Source organism: Bombina bombina, chromosome 11, assembly GCF_027579735.1.
Source record: "Bombina bombina isolate aBomBom1 chromosome 11, aBomBom1.pri, whole genome shotgun sequence".
Classification (NCBI taxonomy): Eukaryota; Metazoa; Chordata; class Amphibia; order Anura; family Bombinatoridae; genus Bombina; species Bombina bombina.
Window position 1 is genome coordinate 45,495,237 of NC_069509.1, and position 14,952 is coordinate 45,510,188.

At 40.6% G+C, this 14,952-nt stretch overlaps 2 protein-coding genes across 2 annotated transcripts in view; both read left to right on the forward strand.

Annotated features, from left to right (window-relative positions):
• The first annotated feature begins 1,088 nt into the window (after nt 1-1,088).
• Nucleotides 1,089-2,358, forward strand: LOC128641651 (involucrin-like). The gene is made up of 2 exons (XM_053694185.1): nt 1,089-1,659; nt 1,728-2,358. Exons 1-2 carry the CDS (start codon nt 1,089-1,091, stop codon nt 2,342-2,344), a joined length of 1,188 nt encoding a protein of 395 aa, XP_053550160.1. The 3' UTR covers nt 2,345-2,358.
• Nucleotides 2,359-4,538: 2,180 nt separating this feature from the next.
• LOC128642265 (uncharacterized) overlaps nt 4,539-14,952 on the forward strand; it is a 64,161-nt gene continuing 53,747 nt past the window's right edge. Inside the window, exon 1 of the mRNA XM_053694973.1 lies at nt 4,539-4,973. The gene's annotated coding sequence lies outside the window, so the exon portion shown is untranslated. The remainder of the gene's footprint in view (nt 4,974-14,952) is intronic.

A 14,952-nucleotide genomic window follows, 5' to 3' on the forward strand; every position in this document is an offset into this window, starting at 1 on the left:
GGATCAGCATCAAGAGAACCATCTAGTGAGAAGAGTGCTGGATCAGCAGCAAGAGAACCATCTAGTAAAAAGAGTTTTGGATCAGCAGCAACAAAACCATCTAGTGAAAAGAGTGTTGGATTAGCAGCAAGAGATCCATCTAGTAAGAAGCATGTTGGATCAGCATCAACAAAACCATCTAGTGAGAAGAGTGTTGGATCAGCAGCAAGAGAACCATCTAGTGAGAAAAATGTTGGATCAGCAGCAAGAGAACCATCTAGTGATAAGAGTGTTGGATCAACAGCAAGAGCAGTAATTAGTGAAAAAATGTTTTGATCAGCAGCAACAAAACTATCTAGTGAGAAGAATGCCAGATCAGCAGCAAGATAACCATCTAGTGAGAAGAGTGTTGAATCAGCAGCAACAAACCCATCTATTGAGAAGAGTGTTGAAACAGCAGCAAAAGAACCATCTAGTGAGACAAATGTTGGAACAGCAGCAAGAGAACTGTTTTGTGGGAAGATTGTTGGATCAGCAGCAAGAGAACCACCTAGTGAGAAGATTATTGAATCAGCAGCAAGAGAACCATCTAGTGAGAAGAGTGTCAAACCAGAAGCAAGAGAACCACCTAGTGAGAAGAGTGACATACCAGCAACAAGAGAACCATCTAGTGAGAAGAGTATCAAACCAGAAGCAAAAGAACCATCTAGTGAGAAGAGTGTTAAACCAGAATCAAGAGAACCATCTAGTTAGAAGAGTGACAGATCAGCAACAAGAGAACTGTCTAGTGAGATGAGTGTTGGATCAGCAGCAAGAGAACCATCTAGTTAGAAGAGTGTTGGATCAGCAGCAAGAGAACCATCTACTGACAATTTTTTTTCGATCAGCAGCAAGAGAACCATTTAGTGAGAAGAATGTTGGATCAGCATCAACAAAACCATCTAGTGAGAAGAGTGTTGGATCAGCAGGAAGAGAACCATCTAGTGAGAAGAATGTTGAATCAGCAGTAAGAGAACCATCTAGTTAGAAGAGTGTTGGATCAGCAGCAAGAGCAGTAATTACTGAGAACATTTTTTGATCAGCAGCAACAAAACTATCTAGTGAGAAGAATGCCAGATCAGCAGCAAGAGAACCATCTATTGAGAAGAGTGTTGGATCAGCAGCAAGAAAACCATCTAGAGAGAAGAGTGTTGGATCAGCAGCAAGAGAAACATCGATTGAGAAGAGTGTTGGATCAGCAGCAAGATAACCATCTAGTGAGAAGAGTGTTGAATCAGCAGCAACAAACCCATCTATTGAGAAGAGTGTTGAAACAGCAGCAAAAGAACCATCTAGTGAGAAGAGTGTTGGATCACCAGCATCAAAAGCATCTTGTGAGAAGAGTGTTAAAAAGGCAGCAAAATAACCATCTAGTGAGACAAATGTTGGAACAGCAGCAAGGAAACTGTTTTGTGGGAAGATTGTTGGATCAGCAGCAAGAGAACCACCTAGTGAGAAGATTATTGAATCAGCAGCAAGAGAAACATCTAGTGAGAAGAGTGTCAAACCAGAAGCAAGAGAACCACCTAGTGAGAAGAGTGACATACCAGCAACAAGAGAACCATCTAGTGAGAAGAGTGTTAAACCAGAATCAAGAGAACCATCTAGTGAGAAGAGTGACAGATCAGCAACAAGAGAACTGTCTAGTGAGATGAGTGTTGGATCAGCAGCAAGAGCAGCAATTAGTGAGAACATTTTTTGATCAGCAGCAACAAAACTATCTAGTGAGAAGAATGCCAGATCAGCAGCAAGAGAACCATCTAGTGAGAAGAGTGTTGGATCAGCAGCAAGAGAACCATCTAGAGAGAAGAGTGTTGGATCAGCAGCAAGAGAAACATCTATTGAGAAGAGTGTTCGATCAGCAGCAAGAGAACCATCTAGTGAGAAGAATGTTGGATTAGCAGCAAGAGAACCATCTAGTGAGAAGAGTGTTGGATCAGCAGCAAGAGAACCATCTAGTGAGAAGAGTGTTGGATCAGCAACAAAAGTACCATCTACTGAGAGGAATGTTGGATCAGCAGCAATAAAACCACCTATTGAGAAGAGTGTTGAAACAGCAGCAAGAGAACCATCTAGTAAAAAGAGTTTTGGATCAGCAGCAACAAAACCATCTAATGAAAAGAGTGTTGGATCAGCAGCAAGAGAACCATCTAGTGAGAAGAGTGTTGGATTAGCAGCAAGAGAACCATCTAGTGAGAAGAATGTTGGATTAGCATCAACAAAACCATCTAGTGAGAAGAGTGTTGGATCAGCAGCAAGAGAACCATCTAGTGAGAAGAGTGTTGTATCAGCAGCAAGAGCAGTAATTAGTGAGATATTTTTTTGATCAGCAGCAACAAAACTATCTAGTGAGAAGAGTGCCAGATCACCAGCAAGAGAACCATCTAGTGAGAAGAGTGTTGGATCAGCAGCAACAAACCCATCTATTGAGAAGAGTGTTGAAAGAGCAGCAAAATAACCATCTAGTGAGATGAATGTTGAAACAGCAGCAAGGGAACTGTTTTGTGGGAAGAGTGTTGGATCAGCAGCAAGAGAACCACCTAGTGAGAAGATTATTAAATCAGCAGCAAGAGAACCATCTAGTGAGAAGAGTGTCAAACCAGAAGCAAGAGAACCACCTAGTGAGAAGAGTGACATACCAGCAACAAGAGAACCATCTAGTGAGAAGAGTATCAAACCAGAAGCAAAAGAACCATCTAGTGAGAAGAGTGTTAAACCAGAATCAAGAGAACCATCTAGTGAGAAGAGTGTTAAACCAGAATCAAGAGAACCATCTAGTGAGAAGAGTGACAGATCAGCAACAAGAGAACTGTCTAGTGAGAAGAGGATCAACAGCAACAAAACCATCTAGTGAAAAGAGTGTTGAAACAGCAGCAAAATAACCATCTAGTGAGACCAATGTTGAAACAGCAGCAAGGGAACGGTTTTGTGGGAAGAGTGTTGGATCAGCAGCAAGAGAACCACCTAGTGAGAAGATTTTTAAATCAGCAGCAAGAGAACCATCTAGTGAGAAGAGTGTCAAACCAGAAGCAAGAGAACCACCTAGTGAGAAGAGTGACATACCAGCAACAAGAGAACCATCTAGTGAGAAGAGTATCAAACCAGAAGAAAAAGAACCATCTAGTGAGAAGAGTGTTAAACCAGAATCAAGAGAACCATCTAGTGAGAGGAGTGACAAATCAGCAACAAGAGAACTGTCTAGTGAGAAGAGGATCAGTAGCAAGAGAACCATCTAGTGAGAAAAATATTGGATCAGCAGCAACAAGACCATATAGTGAGAAGAATGCCAGATCAGGAGCAAGAGAACCATCTAGTGAGAGGAGCGTTGGATCAGCAGCAAGAGAACCATCTAGTGAGAGTAGCGTTGGATCAGCAGCAAGAGAACCATCTAGTGAGAAGAGTGTTGGATCAGCAGCAACAGTACCATCTACTGAGAGGAATGTTGGATCAGCAGCAATAAAACCACCTATTGAGAAGAGTGTTGAAACAGCAGCAAGAGAACCATCTAGTAAAAAGAGTTTTGGAACAGCAGCAACAAAACCATCTAGTGAAAAGAGTGTTGGATCTGCAGCAAGAGAACCATCTAGTAAAAAGAGTTTTGGATCAGCAGCAACAAAACCATCTAGTGAAAAGTGTGTTGGATCAGCAGGAAGATAACCATCTAGTGAGAAGAATGTTGGATCAGCATCAACAAAACCATCTAGTGAGAAGAGTGTTGGATCAGCAGCAAGAGAACCATCTAGTGAGAAGAGTGTTGGATCAGCAGCAAGCACAGTAATTAGTGAGATTTTTTTTTGATCAGCAGCAACAAAACTATCTAGTGAGAAGAGTGCCAGATCAGCAGCAAGAGAACCATCTAGTGAGAAGAGTGTTGGATCAACAGCAGCAAACTCATCTATTGAGAAGAATGTTGAAACAGCAGCAAAAGAACCATCTAGTGAGAAGATTGTTGGATCACCAGCAACAAAATCATCTAGTGAGAAGAGTGTTGAAACAGCAGGAAAATAACCATCTAGTGAGATGAAAGTTGGAACAGCAGCAAGGGAACTGTTAAGTGGGAAGAGTGTTGGATCAGCAGCAAGAGAACCACCTAATGAGAAGATTATTGAATCAGCAGCAAGATAACTATCTAGTGAGAAGAGTGTTGGATCAGCAGCAACAAAACCATCTAGTGAGAAGAATGTTGGATCAGCCGCAACAAAACCATCTAGTGAGAGGAGTGTTGGATCAGCAGTAACAAAACCATCTAGTGAGAAGAGTGTTTTAACAGCAGCAAAATAACCATCTAGTTAGAAGAATATTGGAACAGCAGCAAGGGAACCATTTAGTGGCAAGGGTGTTGGATCAGCAGCAAGAGAACTAGCTAGTGAGAAGAGTGTCAAACCAGAAGGAAGAGAACCATCCAGTGAGAAGAGTGAAAAATTCAAAACTAGAAGAAGGAATTGCAGGCTGTACTAGTAGAGTAGTTTAAAATCCAGTAAATGTATTCAAACATTATTAAAACAACATGAAAAAGTTTCCAAAGCACACACAAGCTATTGCATACAACCTCAGCACACAGGAGCTGCCTCCGATGCGTTTCCTGCTTAGAACAAGCACCCCCTGATAAAGTGCTTGTGTGTGCCTTGGAAACTTTTTCATGTTGTTTTAATCATGTTTGAATTAATGTACTGGATTTTAAACTACTCTCTACTTGTACAGCCTTCAATTCCTTCTTCTATTTTTGAAAATTTCGCTTATGATTGTATCAGCATTTGGAAAAATCGCTGTTTCTAAGGGACTGCAATTTTGTTTTCTCTCCTGTCTTCCCCCTACATAAATTAAACAGATTACTACAGCTGTGAGTTGGATCTACTGAAGTGTCCTAAGACGTACCATCTCTTTCTTGTTCCATCCCGGGGTGTGTGGGACTGGCCTGAAAATTTTGGAAAACCGGTGACTGGGTTCAGTACAAGGTACGAAGATAACGCTTTGAATTGTATGTGATATCATTCATATGTATACTGTGGATACTTGGTAACGGACTAACGTGTTGGGTTTAGGAGAGTTGTTTCCCTCTGTCAGTACTCCTGCATAGTCTATTATACAACATTTGCAAGGATAAATCTCCATCTGCATTAACCCGAAGATTCTCTTAGTATGTAATACTCTTTCTATACACAGTTTGTAAGGGACTCAGGAGTAAACATTTACTGTATCTAAGCTATATTGCACTCTTTTGAATAACGTGTGTGCTGCAAGTTTAGTGAGAAGAGTGTCATACCAGAATCAAGAGAACCATCTAGTGAGAAGAGTGGCAGATCAGCAACAAGAGAACCATCTAGTGAAAAGAGTGTTGGATCAGCAGCAACAAAACCATCTAGTGAGAAGAGTGTCAAACCAGAAGCAAGATAACCATCTAGTGAGAAGAATGTGAGAACATCAGCAAGGGAACTGTTTAGTGTTGGATCAGCAGTAAGAGAACCATCTATTAAGAAGAGTGTTGGATTAGCAGCAAGAGAACCACCCAGTAAGAAGATCATTGAATCAACAGCAAGAGAGTCATCTAGTGAGAAGAGTGTTGGATCAGCAGCAACAAAACCATTGAGTGAGAAGAATGTTGGATCAGCAGCAACAAAACCATCTAGTGAGAAGAGTGTTGGATCAGCAGCAACAAAACCATCTAGTGAGAAGAGTGTTGGATCAGCAGCAACAAAACCATCTAGTGAGAAGAGTGTTGGATCAACAGCAGCAAACTCATCTATTGAGAAGAATGTTGAAACAGCAGCAAAAGAACCATCTAGTGAGAAGATTGTTGGATCACCAGCAACAAAATCATCTAGTAAGAAGAGTGTTGAAACAGCAGGAAAATAACCATCTAGTGAGATGAAAGTTGGAACAGCAGCAAGGGAACTGTTAAGTGGGAAGAGTGTTGGATCAGCAGCAAGAGAACCACCTAATGAGAAGATTATTGAATCAGCAGCAAGATAACTATCTAGTGAGAAGAGTGTTGGATCAGCAGCAACAAAACCATCTAGTGAGAAGAGTGTTGAAACAGCAGCAAAGGAACCATCTAGTGAAAGAATGTTGGAGCAGCAGCAAGGTAACCGTTTAGTGGCAAGGGTGTTGGATCAGCAGCAAGAGAACTATCTAGTTAGAAGAATGTCAAACCAGAAGCAAGAGAACCATCTAGTGAGAAGAGTGTCAAACCAGAATCAAGAGAACCATCTAGTGAGAAGAGTGGCAGATCAGCAACAAGAGAACCATCTAGTGAGAAGAGTGTTGGATCAGCAGCAAGAGAGCCATCTAGAGAGAAGAGTGTTAAACCAGAAGCAAGAGAACCATCTAGTGAGAAGAGTGTCAAAACAAAATCAAGAGAACCATCTAGTGAGAAGTGTGACATATCAGCAACAAGAGAACCATCTAGTGAGAAGAGTGTTGGATCAGCAGCAAGAGAACCATCTAGTGAGAAGAGCATTGGATCAGCAGTAAGAGAACCATGTAGTGAGATGAGTTTTGGATCAGCAGCAATAGAACCATCTAGTGAGAAGATTGTTGGATCACCAGCAACAAAACCATCTAGTGAGACGTGTGCCAGATAAGCAGCAAGAGAACCATCTAGTGAGAATAGTGATTAGTCAGCAGCAAGAGAACCAACTATTGAGAAGAACGTTGGATCAACAGTAAGAATACCATGTAGTGAGAAGGGTTTTAGATCAGCAGCAAGAGAGAGAACCCTCTAGTGAGAAGAGTGTTGGATCAGCAGCAAGAGAACCATCTAGTAAGAAGAGTGTTGGATCAACAACAAAGAAGTGTCTAATGAGAAGTGTGTTGGATCAACAGAAAGAAAACCATCTAGTGAGCAGAGCATTGGATTAGCAGCAAGAGAACCATCTAGTAAGAAGAGCATTGGATCAGCTGCAAGAGACTCATCTAGTGAGAGAACTATCTAGTGGGAAGAGTGTTGAATCAGCAACAACAGAACCACCTAGTGAAAATAGCGTTAGATCAGCTGCAAGAGACTCATCTAGTGAGAAGAGCTTTGGATCAGCAGCAAGAAAACCATCTAGTGAGAAGAGTTTTGAATCAGCAGCAAGAGAACTATCTAGTGAGAAGAGTGTTGGATCAGCAGCAAGAGAAACATCTATTGAGAAGAGTGTTGGATCAGCAACAAGAGAACCGTCTAGTGAGAAAAGTGTTGGATCATCAACAAGAGAACCGTCTAGTGAGAAGTGTGTTGGATCAACAGAAAGAGAACCATCTAGTGAGAAGAGTGTTGGATCAGCAGCAAGAGAATCATCTAGTGGGAAGAGTGTTGGATCGTCAAAAATAGAACCACCTAGTAAGAAGAGCATTGGATTAGCAGCAAGAGTACCATCTAGCGAGCAGAGCATTGGATCAGCAGCAAGAGAACTATCTAGTGGGAAGAGTGTTGGATCAGCAACAACAGAACCACCTAGTGAGAAGAGCGTTGGATCAGCAGCAAGAGAACCATCTAGTGAGAGGAGCTTTGAATCAGCAGCAAGAAAACCATCTAGTGAGAAGAGTTTTGGATCAGCAGCAAGAGAACTATCTAGTGAGAAGAGAGTTGGATCAGCAGCATGAGCGCCATCTAGGGATAATAGTGTTGAAACAGTAGCAAGAGAATCGTCTAGTGAGAAGAGTGTTGGATCAGCAGCAACAAAACCATCTAGTGAGAAGTGTGCCAGATTAGCAGCAAGAGAGCCACCTAGTGAGAAGAGTGCTGGATCAGCAGCAAGAGAACCTACTAGTGAGAAGAATGTTGGAACAGCAGCAAGAGCACTTACTAGTGAGAAGAGTGTTGGATCAGCAGAAGAACCATCTAGTGATAAGAGTTTTGAATCAGCAGTAGGAAAACTATCTCGTGAGAAATGTGATGAATCAGCAGCAGGAGTACAGTCTAGTGAGAAGAGTGCTGAATTAGTAGCAGAAGAACTATGTAATTGTGAGAGTGCTCAATTAGCAAAAGGAGGACCTTCTAATCAGGAGAGTTCTGAATCAGCAACAGGAGTTATTTTAATCAGGAGAGTGATGATTTAGCAACAGGCAGATCATTTAGTCAGGGATTTAATGAATTAGCAACAGGAGGACCTTCTAACCAGGAGAGTGCTGAATTAGCAACAAGAGGTACTTCTAATCAGGAGAGTGCTAAATTAGCAACATGAGGTGCTTCTAATCAGGGGAGTGCTAATTTAGCAACAGGAGGTACTTTTATTCAGGAGAGTGCTAATTTAGCAACAGGTGGATCTTTTAGTCAGGGGCATACTGAATTAGCAACAGGATGACCTTCTAATCAGGAGACTACTGAATTAGCAACAGGAGGTTCTTCTAATCAGGAGGGTGCTAAATTAGCAACATGAGGTACTTTTAATAAGGAGAGTGCTGAATTAGCATCAGGAGGATATTCTAATCAGGAGAGTGCCGAATTAGCATCAGGAGGATATTCTAATCAGGAGAGTGCTGAATTAGCAACAGGAGGATCTTCTAATCCGGAGTGTGCTGAATTAGTCACAGGAAGATCTTCTAATCAGGAGAGTGCTGAATTACTAACAGGAGGATCTTCTAATCTGGAGAGTGCTGAATTAGTAAGTGGAGGATCTTCTAATCAGGAGAGTGCTGAATTAGTAACAGGAGGATCTTCTAATCAGGAGAGTGCTGATTCATCATCAGAAGAAACCTCTAATCAGGAGGGTTATAAACATGAGTAGAATGATATTCTAATCAGAATAGTTCTAAATCAGAAATAGCAAAAAAATCTAGACATAAGAGTTCTGATTTAGCAAGAGAATGACATTGTGCTCAGGAGATTGCCGAGTCAGCAGCAGGAGAATCTTCTAGTCAGTTCTAACACCACAACAGGAGGACATCAAGCCAAGAGAGTGACAAATAAGCCACAGAAGGACTCTGTGTCAAGACAGTGACAGATCAGCAACTGAATGAGAAAAAACAATGCTTTATAATAGTAAAAGGAATATTTTTAGTCAGGGGCATACTGAAATAGCAACAGGAGGACCTTCTAATCAGGAGAGAACTGAATTAGCAACAGGAGGTTCTTCTAATCAGGAGAGTGTTAAATTAGTAACAGGGGGTACTTTTAATCAGGAGAGTTCTGATTTAGCAACAGGTGGATCTTTTAATAAGGAGAGTGCTGAATTAGCAACAAGTGGATCTTCTAATCAGGAGAGTGCTGAATTAGTAACAGGAGGATCTTCTAATCAGGAGAGTGCTGAATTACTAACAGGAGTTACTTCTAATCAGGAGAGTGCTGCATTAGTAACAGGAGGATCTTCTAATTAGGAGAGTGCTGAATTAGTAACAGGAGGATCTTCTAATCAGGAGAGTGCTGATTCATCATCAGAATAAACCTCTAATCAGAAGGGTTGTAAACATCAGTAGAATGATATTCTAATCAGAATAGTTCTAAATAAGAAATAACAAAAAATTCTAGACAAAAGAGTTCTGATTTAGCAAGAGGAGGACCTTGTGCTCAGGAGAGTGCTGATTTAGCAAGAGAATGACCTTGTGCTCAGGAGAGTGCTGATTTAGCAAGAGAATGACATTGTGCTCAGGAGAGTGCTGACTTAGCAAGATAATGACCTTGTGCTCAGGAGAGTGCTGATTTAGCAAGAGGAGGACCTTGTGCTCAGGAGAGTGCTGATTTAGCAAGAGGAGGACCTTGTGCTCATGAGATTGCTGATTTAGCAAGAGGAGGACCTTGCGCACAGGAGAATGCTGATTTAGCAAGAGGAGGACCTTGTGCTCAGGAGAGTGCTGATTTAGCAAGAGGAGGACCTTGTGCTCAGGAGAGTGCTGATTTAGCAAGAGGAGGACCTTGTGCTCAGGAGAGTGCTGATTTAGCAAGAGAATGACCTTGTGCTCAGGAGAGTGCTGATTTAGCAAGAGGAGGACCTTGTGCTCAGGAGAGTGCTGATTTAGCAAGAGGAGGACCTTGTGCTCAGGAGAGTGCTGATTTAGCAAGAGGAGGACCTTGTGCTCAGGAGAGTGCTGACTTAGCAAGAGGAGGACCTTGTGCTCAGGCGTGTGCCAAGTCAGCAGCAGGAGAATCTTCTAGTCAGTTCTAAAACAACAACATGAGGACATCTAGCCAAGAGAGTGACAAATAAGCCACAGAAGGACTCAAGACAGTGACAGATCAGCAACTGAATGAGAACAAACAAAGCTTAATAATAGTAAAAGGAATATTTACACATGATGATTTTAATGCATTTAACATTATGGTATATTTTAAAGTATGAAAAATCAGTCTGTGAGCTGTGAAACCTGTGTTGCAGCTGGTATGGACACTTTATTGGTAAGGGTGTTTAACACAGCTTGAGTCCAAACAGCTGGTTAAAGATACAGTACTGTAAAATTGTCCTTTCTTTAATTTGTTCCACTTTTTAATTTTATCTGATGGAGTATATTAAATTGTTTACAAATAACTTGTTTATGTTTATTTTGGTATTTGAAATAGCTGTTTTTGTTTGTGGTATTCCCACCTATACTGAAAATTTTGTATACATAAGTATTAAGAAAAACTATGTAAACATAGGAGAGATTACTAATACAATGTTAATTTTCAATAGTTCTTTCTAGTTATTCGGCTTTGGTAAACAGACAGAGATAAGATAAGGAAGCATTTTTGTGTATAGAAAGTGATAAAATTAGTTTTAATTTTCTTGCAAGACCAGCCCATTGTAATGGGTTGTGGTATCAGATAAGAAAAACAGCTGTTTCATATACTAAAATAAACAGAAATAAACAATTTATCATACATTTTATACTCTGCAGCTGGTTTAACAAGTCATTGGAAGCACAAACTCTTTGAAGCCCATTTATCAAGCTCCGTATGGAGCTTGAAGGGCCGTGACTTGCATTTTAGACATTTAGTGTAGACTCATGAATAACTCCACAGGAGTGAGCACAATGTTATCTATAGGGCACACATGGACTAGCACTGGCTAGCTTTGAAAATCTATAATAATTAGATAAGAGGTGGTAGTGGCTTAGAGACAGACATTTAGAGGTTTAATGGTTACAAAGTGTATTAATATAACAATGTTGATTGTGCAAAGCTGGGGAATTGTTAGTAAAGGCATTATCTATCTTTTTAAAACATATTGGAGTAGACTGTCCCTTTAATTTTGCTGATTGTATGCTTTTAGATTTTACTTAATGATTTCAACTTGCTTTGTTTATTACTATTTACTTTAAAAATTGTTTTTATTCCATGCTATTGTTTGACAGATGATAATATTCAGGTAATGTCTCTGAAGTGGACACAAAAGCAATTTGGTGTAAACACAGCTTAAAAAGCAAGTCTTTCAAGGCCACCACAAACCATTTTCTACTTATAGCAACATATAATTAAAGGGACATGCGTGATTCAGATAGAGCATGCAATTTTAGTCAACTTTCTAATTTACTCCTATTATCAAATGTTCTTCATTCTCTTGGTATCTTTATTTGAATAGTAAGAATGTAAGTTTAGATGCCGGACCATTTTTGGTGAACAACCTGGGTTGTTCTTGCTGATTGGTGGAAAAATTCACCCACCAATAAACAAGTGCTATCCAGGGTTCTGAACCAAAAATCGGCTGGCTCCTTCGCTTAGATGCTTTTTTTCTTCAAATAAAGATAGCAAGAGAACGAAGAAAAATTGATAATAAGAGTAAATTAGAAAGTTGCTTAAAATTGCATGCTCTGTCTGAGTCATGAAAAAAAATTGGGTTCAGTGTCCATTTAAGGTGATAGTGTCAGATGAAGAAACATTTGGGACCCTGCAGAGTGCACATGATATGTCTGACGTTACTCTTAAAGTGTCAGTAAACGCTGGTGTTTTAAGTTTGAAATCTATGTAGTGTTTGTTATGGTAATCAATGTTATATAAAAAAATAATAATAAAATGTTTAAAAATGAATTTATTACAGTTTAAAAGTACTGACATATCTGTTATAGTTCTCCTCACTCGCTGCCTATTGAGCCGCTCCTAATGTGAGATTGTTTACTCATTGAACAGTTTATCCCATGGAAAGGACTCAAACCGCCATTCAAGCCCGTTTACAGACTTTTGCTTTTCAAGTATTTAGCGCTGACAATGCAAACTGTGCATGTGCGTCACCTAAACTGGTGAGATAAGGTAAAGACTGGATTGCCATTATTATAGTTTAGCAATTCAGGGCCAGAGTACAAGTGGAGTGCTAAATATTGTTTGCGATTTTTTTTACTGGGTCGCACCTTGTGTGTATGTTGTAGAAGAGTGTGTAGTGTGTGTGTTGTAGGAGAGTGTGTGTGTTGTAGAAGAGTGTGTAGTGTGTGTGTGGTGTGTGTGGGTGTGTTGTAGGAGAGTGTGTGTGTGTTGTAGGACAGTGTGAGTGTTGTAGGAGAGTGTGTGGTGTGTGTTCTAGGAGAATGTGTGTGCTCTAGGAGAGTGTGTGGTGTGTGTGCTCTAGGAGAGTGTGTGGTATGTTGTAGGAGACTGTGTGGTATGTTTAGGACAGTGTGTGGTTTGAGTGTGTTGTAGAAGAGTGTGTGGTGTGTGTTGAAGGAGAATGTGTGGTGTGTGTATGTTGTAGAACAGTGTGTAGTGTGTGTGTGTGTTGTAGGAAAGTGTGTGGTGTGTGTGTTGTAGGAGAGTGTGTGGTGTGTTGTAGGAGATTGTGTAGTGTGTTGTAGGAGATTGTGTAGTGTGTGTGTTGTAGGAGATTGTGTGGTGTGTGTGGTGTGTTCTAGAAGAGTGTGTGTGTGTGCTCTAGGAGAGTGTGTGTTGTGTTGTAGGACAGTGTGTGGTGTGTGTATGTTGTAGGAGAGTGAGTGGTGTGTGTGTGTTGTAGGACATTGTGTGGTGTGTGTATATTGTAGGAGAGTGGGTGGTGTGTGTGTGTTGGAGTGTGTGTGCATGTGTGTTGTAGGAGAGTGTGTGGTGTGTGTGTGTGTGTGTGTTGTAGGAGAGTGTGTGGTGTGTTGTAGGAAAGTGTGTGGTGTGTTCGTTCTAGGAGAGTGTGTGCGCTCTAGGAAAGTGTGTGGTGTGTTGTAGGACAGTGTGTGGTGTGTTGTAGGACAGTGTGTAGTGTGTTTTGTAGGAGAGTGTGTGTGGTGTGTGTGTTATATGAGAGTGTGAGTAGTGTGTGTTATATGAGAGTGTGTGTGTTATATGAGAGTGTGAGTAGTGTGTGTGTTATATGAGAGTGTGAGTAGTGTGTGTTATATGAGAGTGTGTGTGATGTGTGTTATATGAGAGTGTGTGTAGTGTGTGTGTTATATGAGAGTGTGAGTAGTGTGTGTGTTATATGAGAGTGTGAGTAGTGTGTGTTATATGAGAGTGTGTGTGATGTGTGTTATATGAGAGTGTATGTAGTGTGTCTGTGTTATATGAGAGTGTGTGTAGTGTGTGCGTTATATGAGAGTGTGTGGTGTGTGTGTTATATGAGAGTGTGTGTGGTGTGTGTGTTATATGAGAGTGTGTGTGGTGTGTGTGTTATATGAGAGTGTGTGTAGTGTATGTGTTATATAAGAGTGGGTGTAGTGTGTGTGTTATATGAGAGTGGGTGTAGTGTATGTGTTATATAAGAGTGGGTGTAGTGTGTGTGTTATATGAGAGTGTGTGTAGTGTGTGTGTTATATAAGAGTGGGTGTAGTGTGTGTGTTATATGAGAGTGTGTGTAGTGTGTGTGTTATATAAGAGGAAAGCAGAACCACAGCACCACATAATGCTTTATGTTAAAAGCATACTTCTTGTATTATAGCTGTTGAGGCCCAAGGCCTTATTAGAGAGTGTTGTTATGAGTGTAAATGTAATGTATTTATTATTTGTTTTGTGGCATTTTTTGTTTTGTGAAACAGTTAACCTGATCTCTTAGGACGCGGTAATCATTCTAAAACCAATGCGCACGATTACCCATGATAAAACCCTTTCCGCTTGTGCGTAACTGTTAGCACGCCCCTCGTAATTTTGCCCTCAATTGATTCATTGCAGACATGATACAAAACCCACTGGCACTATAAGCAGCTGCAGTTTAAAATACTGGTTCACTGAGAATATCTAGCTATGCTTTACATGAAGCATTTTGCTAATACATTTATACGGGAAATGTTTCTATTCAAAGCTGTAACTCATCTATGTGCCTTTAACCAAGCTTGCTAGGGTTTAATGGTACAATTTTTATTGCACTAAGATTCCATATTACAAGGATCAAAAGACAAAATATTGATCTTTCTCCTACCTTAAAGTAAAGGTCAAGTTAAAAGTACAGCCTCACGGCATTGCATAGACTTATATAAATGAGCAGGACTTTAAGTCATGAATATGTTTAAATCTATTTATTTTCTTATATTTTTGGTTTAAGAATCTACATCTGTCAATCATTTAGACAAGATGGCGGGCGGTAGTGCTGCGCTTATCGGCGGAGCAGTTTAAAGGTAAAAAATATAAGAAAATAAATAGATTTAAAAAAATTCATGACTTAAACTCCTGCTCATTTTTATAAGTCTATGAGGCATATTTAACAAATGTATTGCGGACCTGATACGACAGTGCGGATCCGGTCCGCAAGACCTCGCTGAATGCGGAGAGCAATACACTCTCCGTATTCAGCATTGCACCAGCAACTCACAAGAGATGCTGGTGCAATGCCGCCCCCTGCTGACTCGCGGCCAATCAGCCGCCAGCAGGGAGGTGTCAATCAACCCGATCGTACTCGATCTGGTTGAATTCCGGCGATTCCTGTCCGCCTCATCAGAGCAGGCGTACAAGGTTATGGAGCAGCGGTCTTTGTCTTTCTGGCGAGTCTGAAGACTCCGTTCGGAGCTTGATAGATAGGCCCCTATGTAATGCCGTGAGGCTGTACTTTTAACTTGACCTTCACTTTAATAATACATAAATTAATACCCACACACATTTGTATAGTATTTACATATCCTATTTCCATATCATAC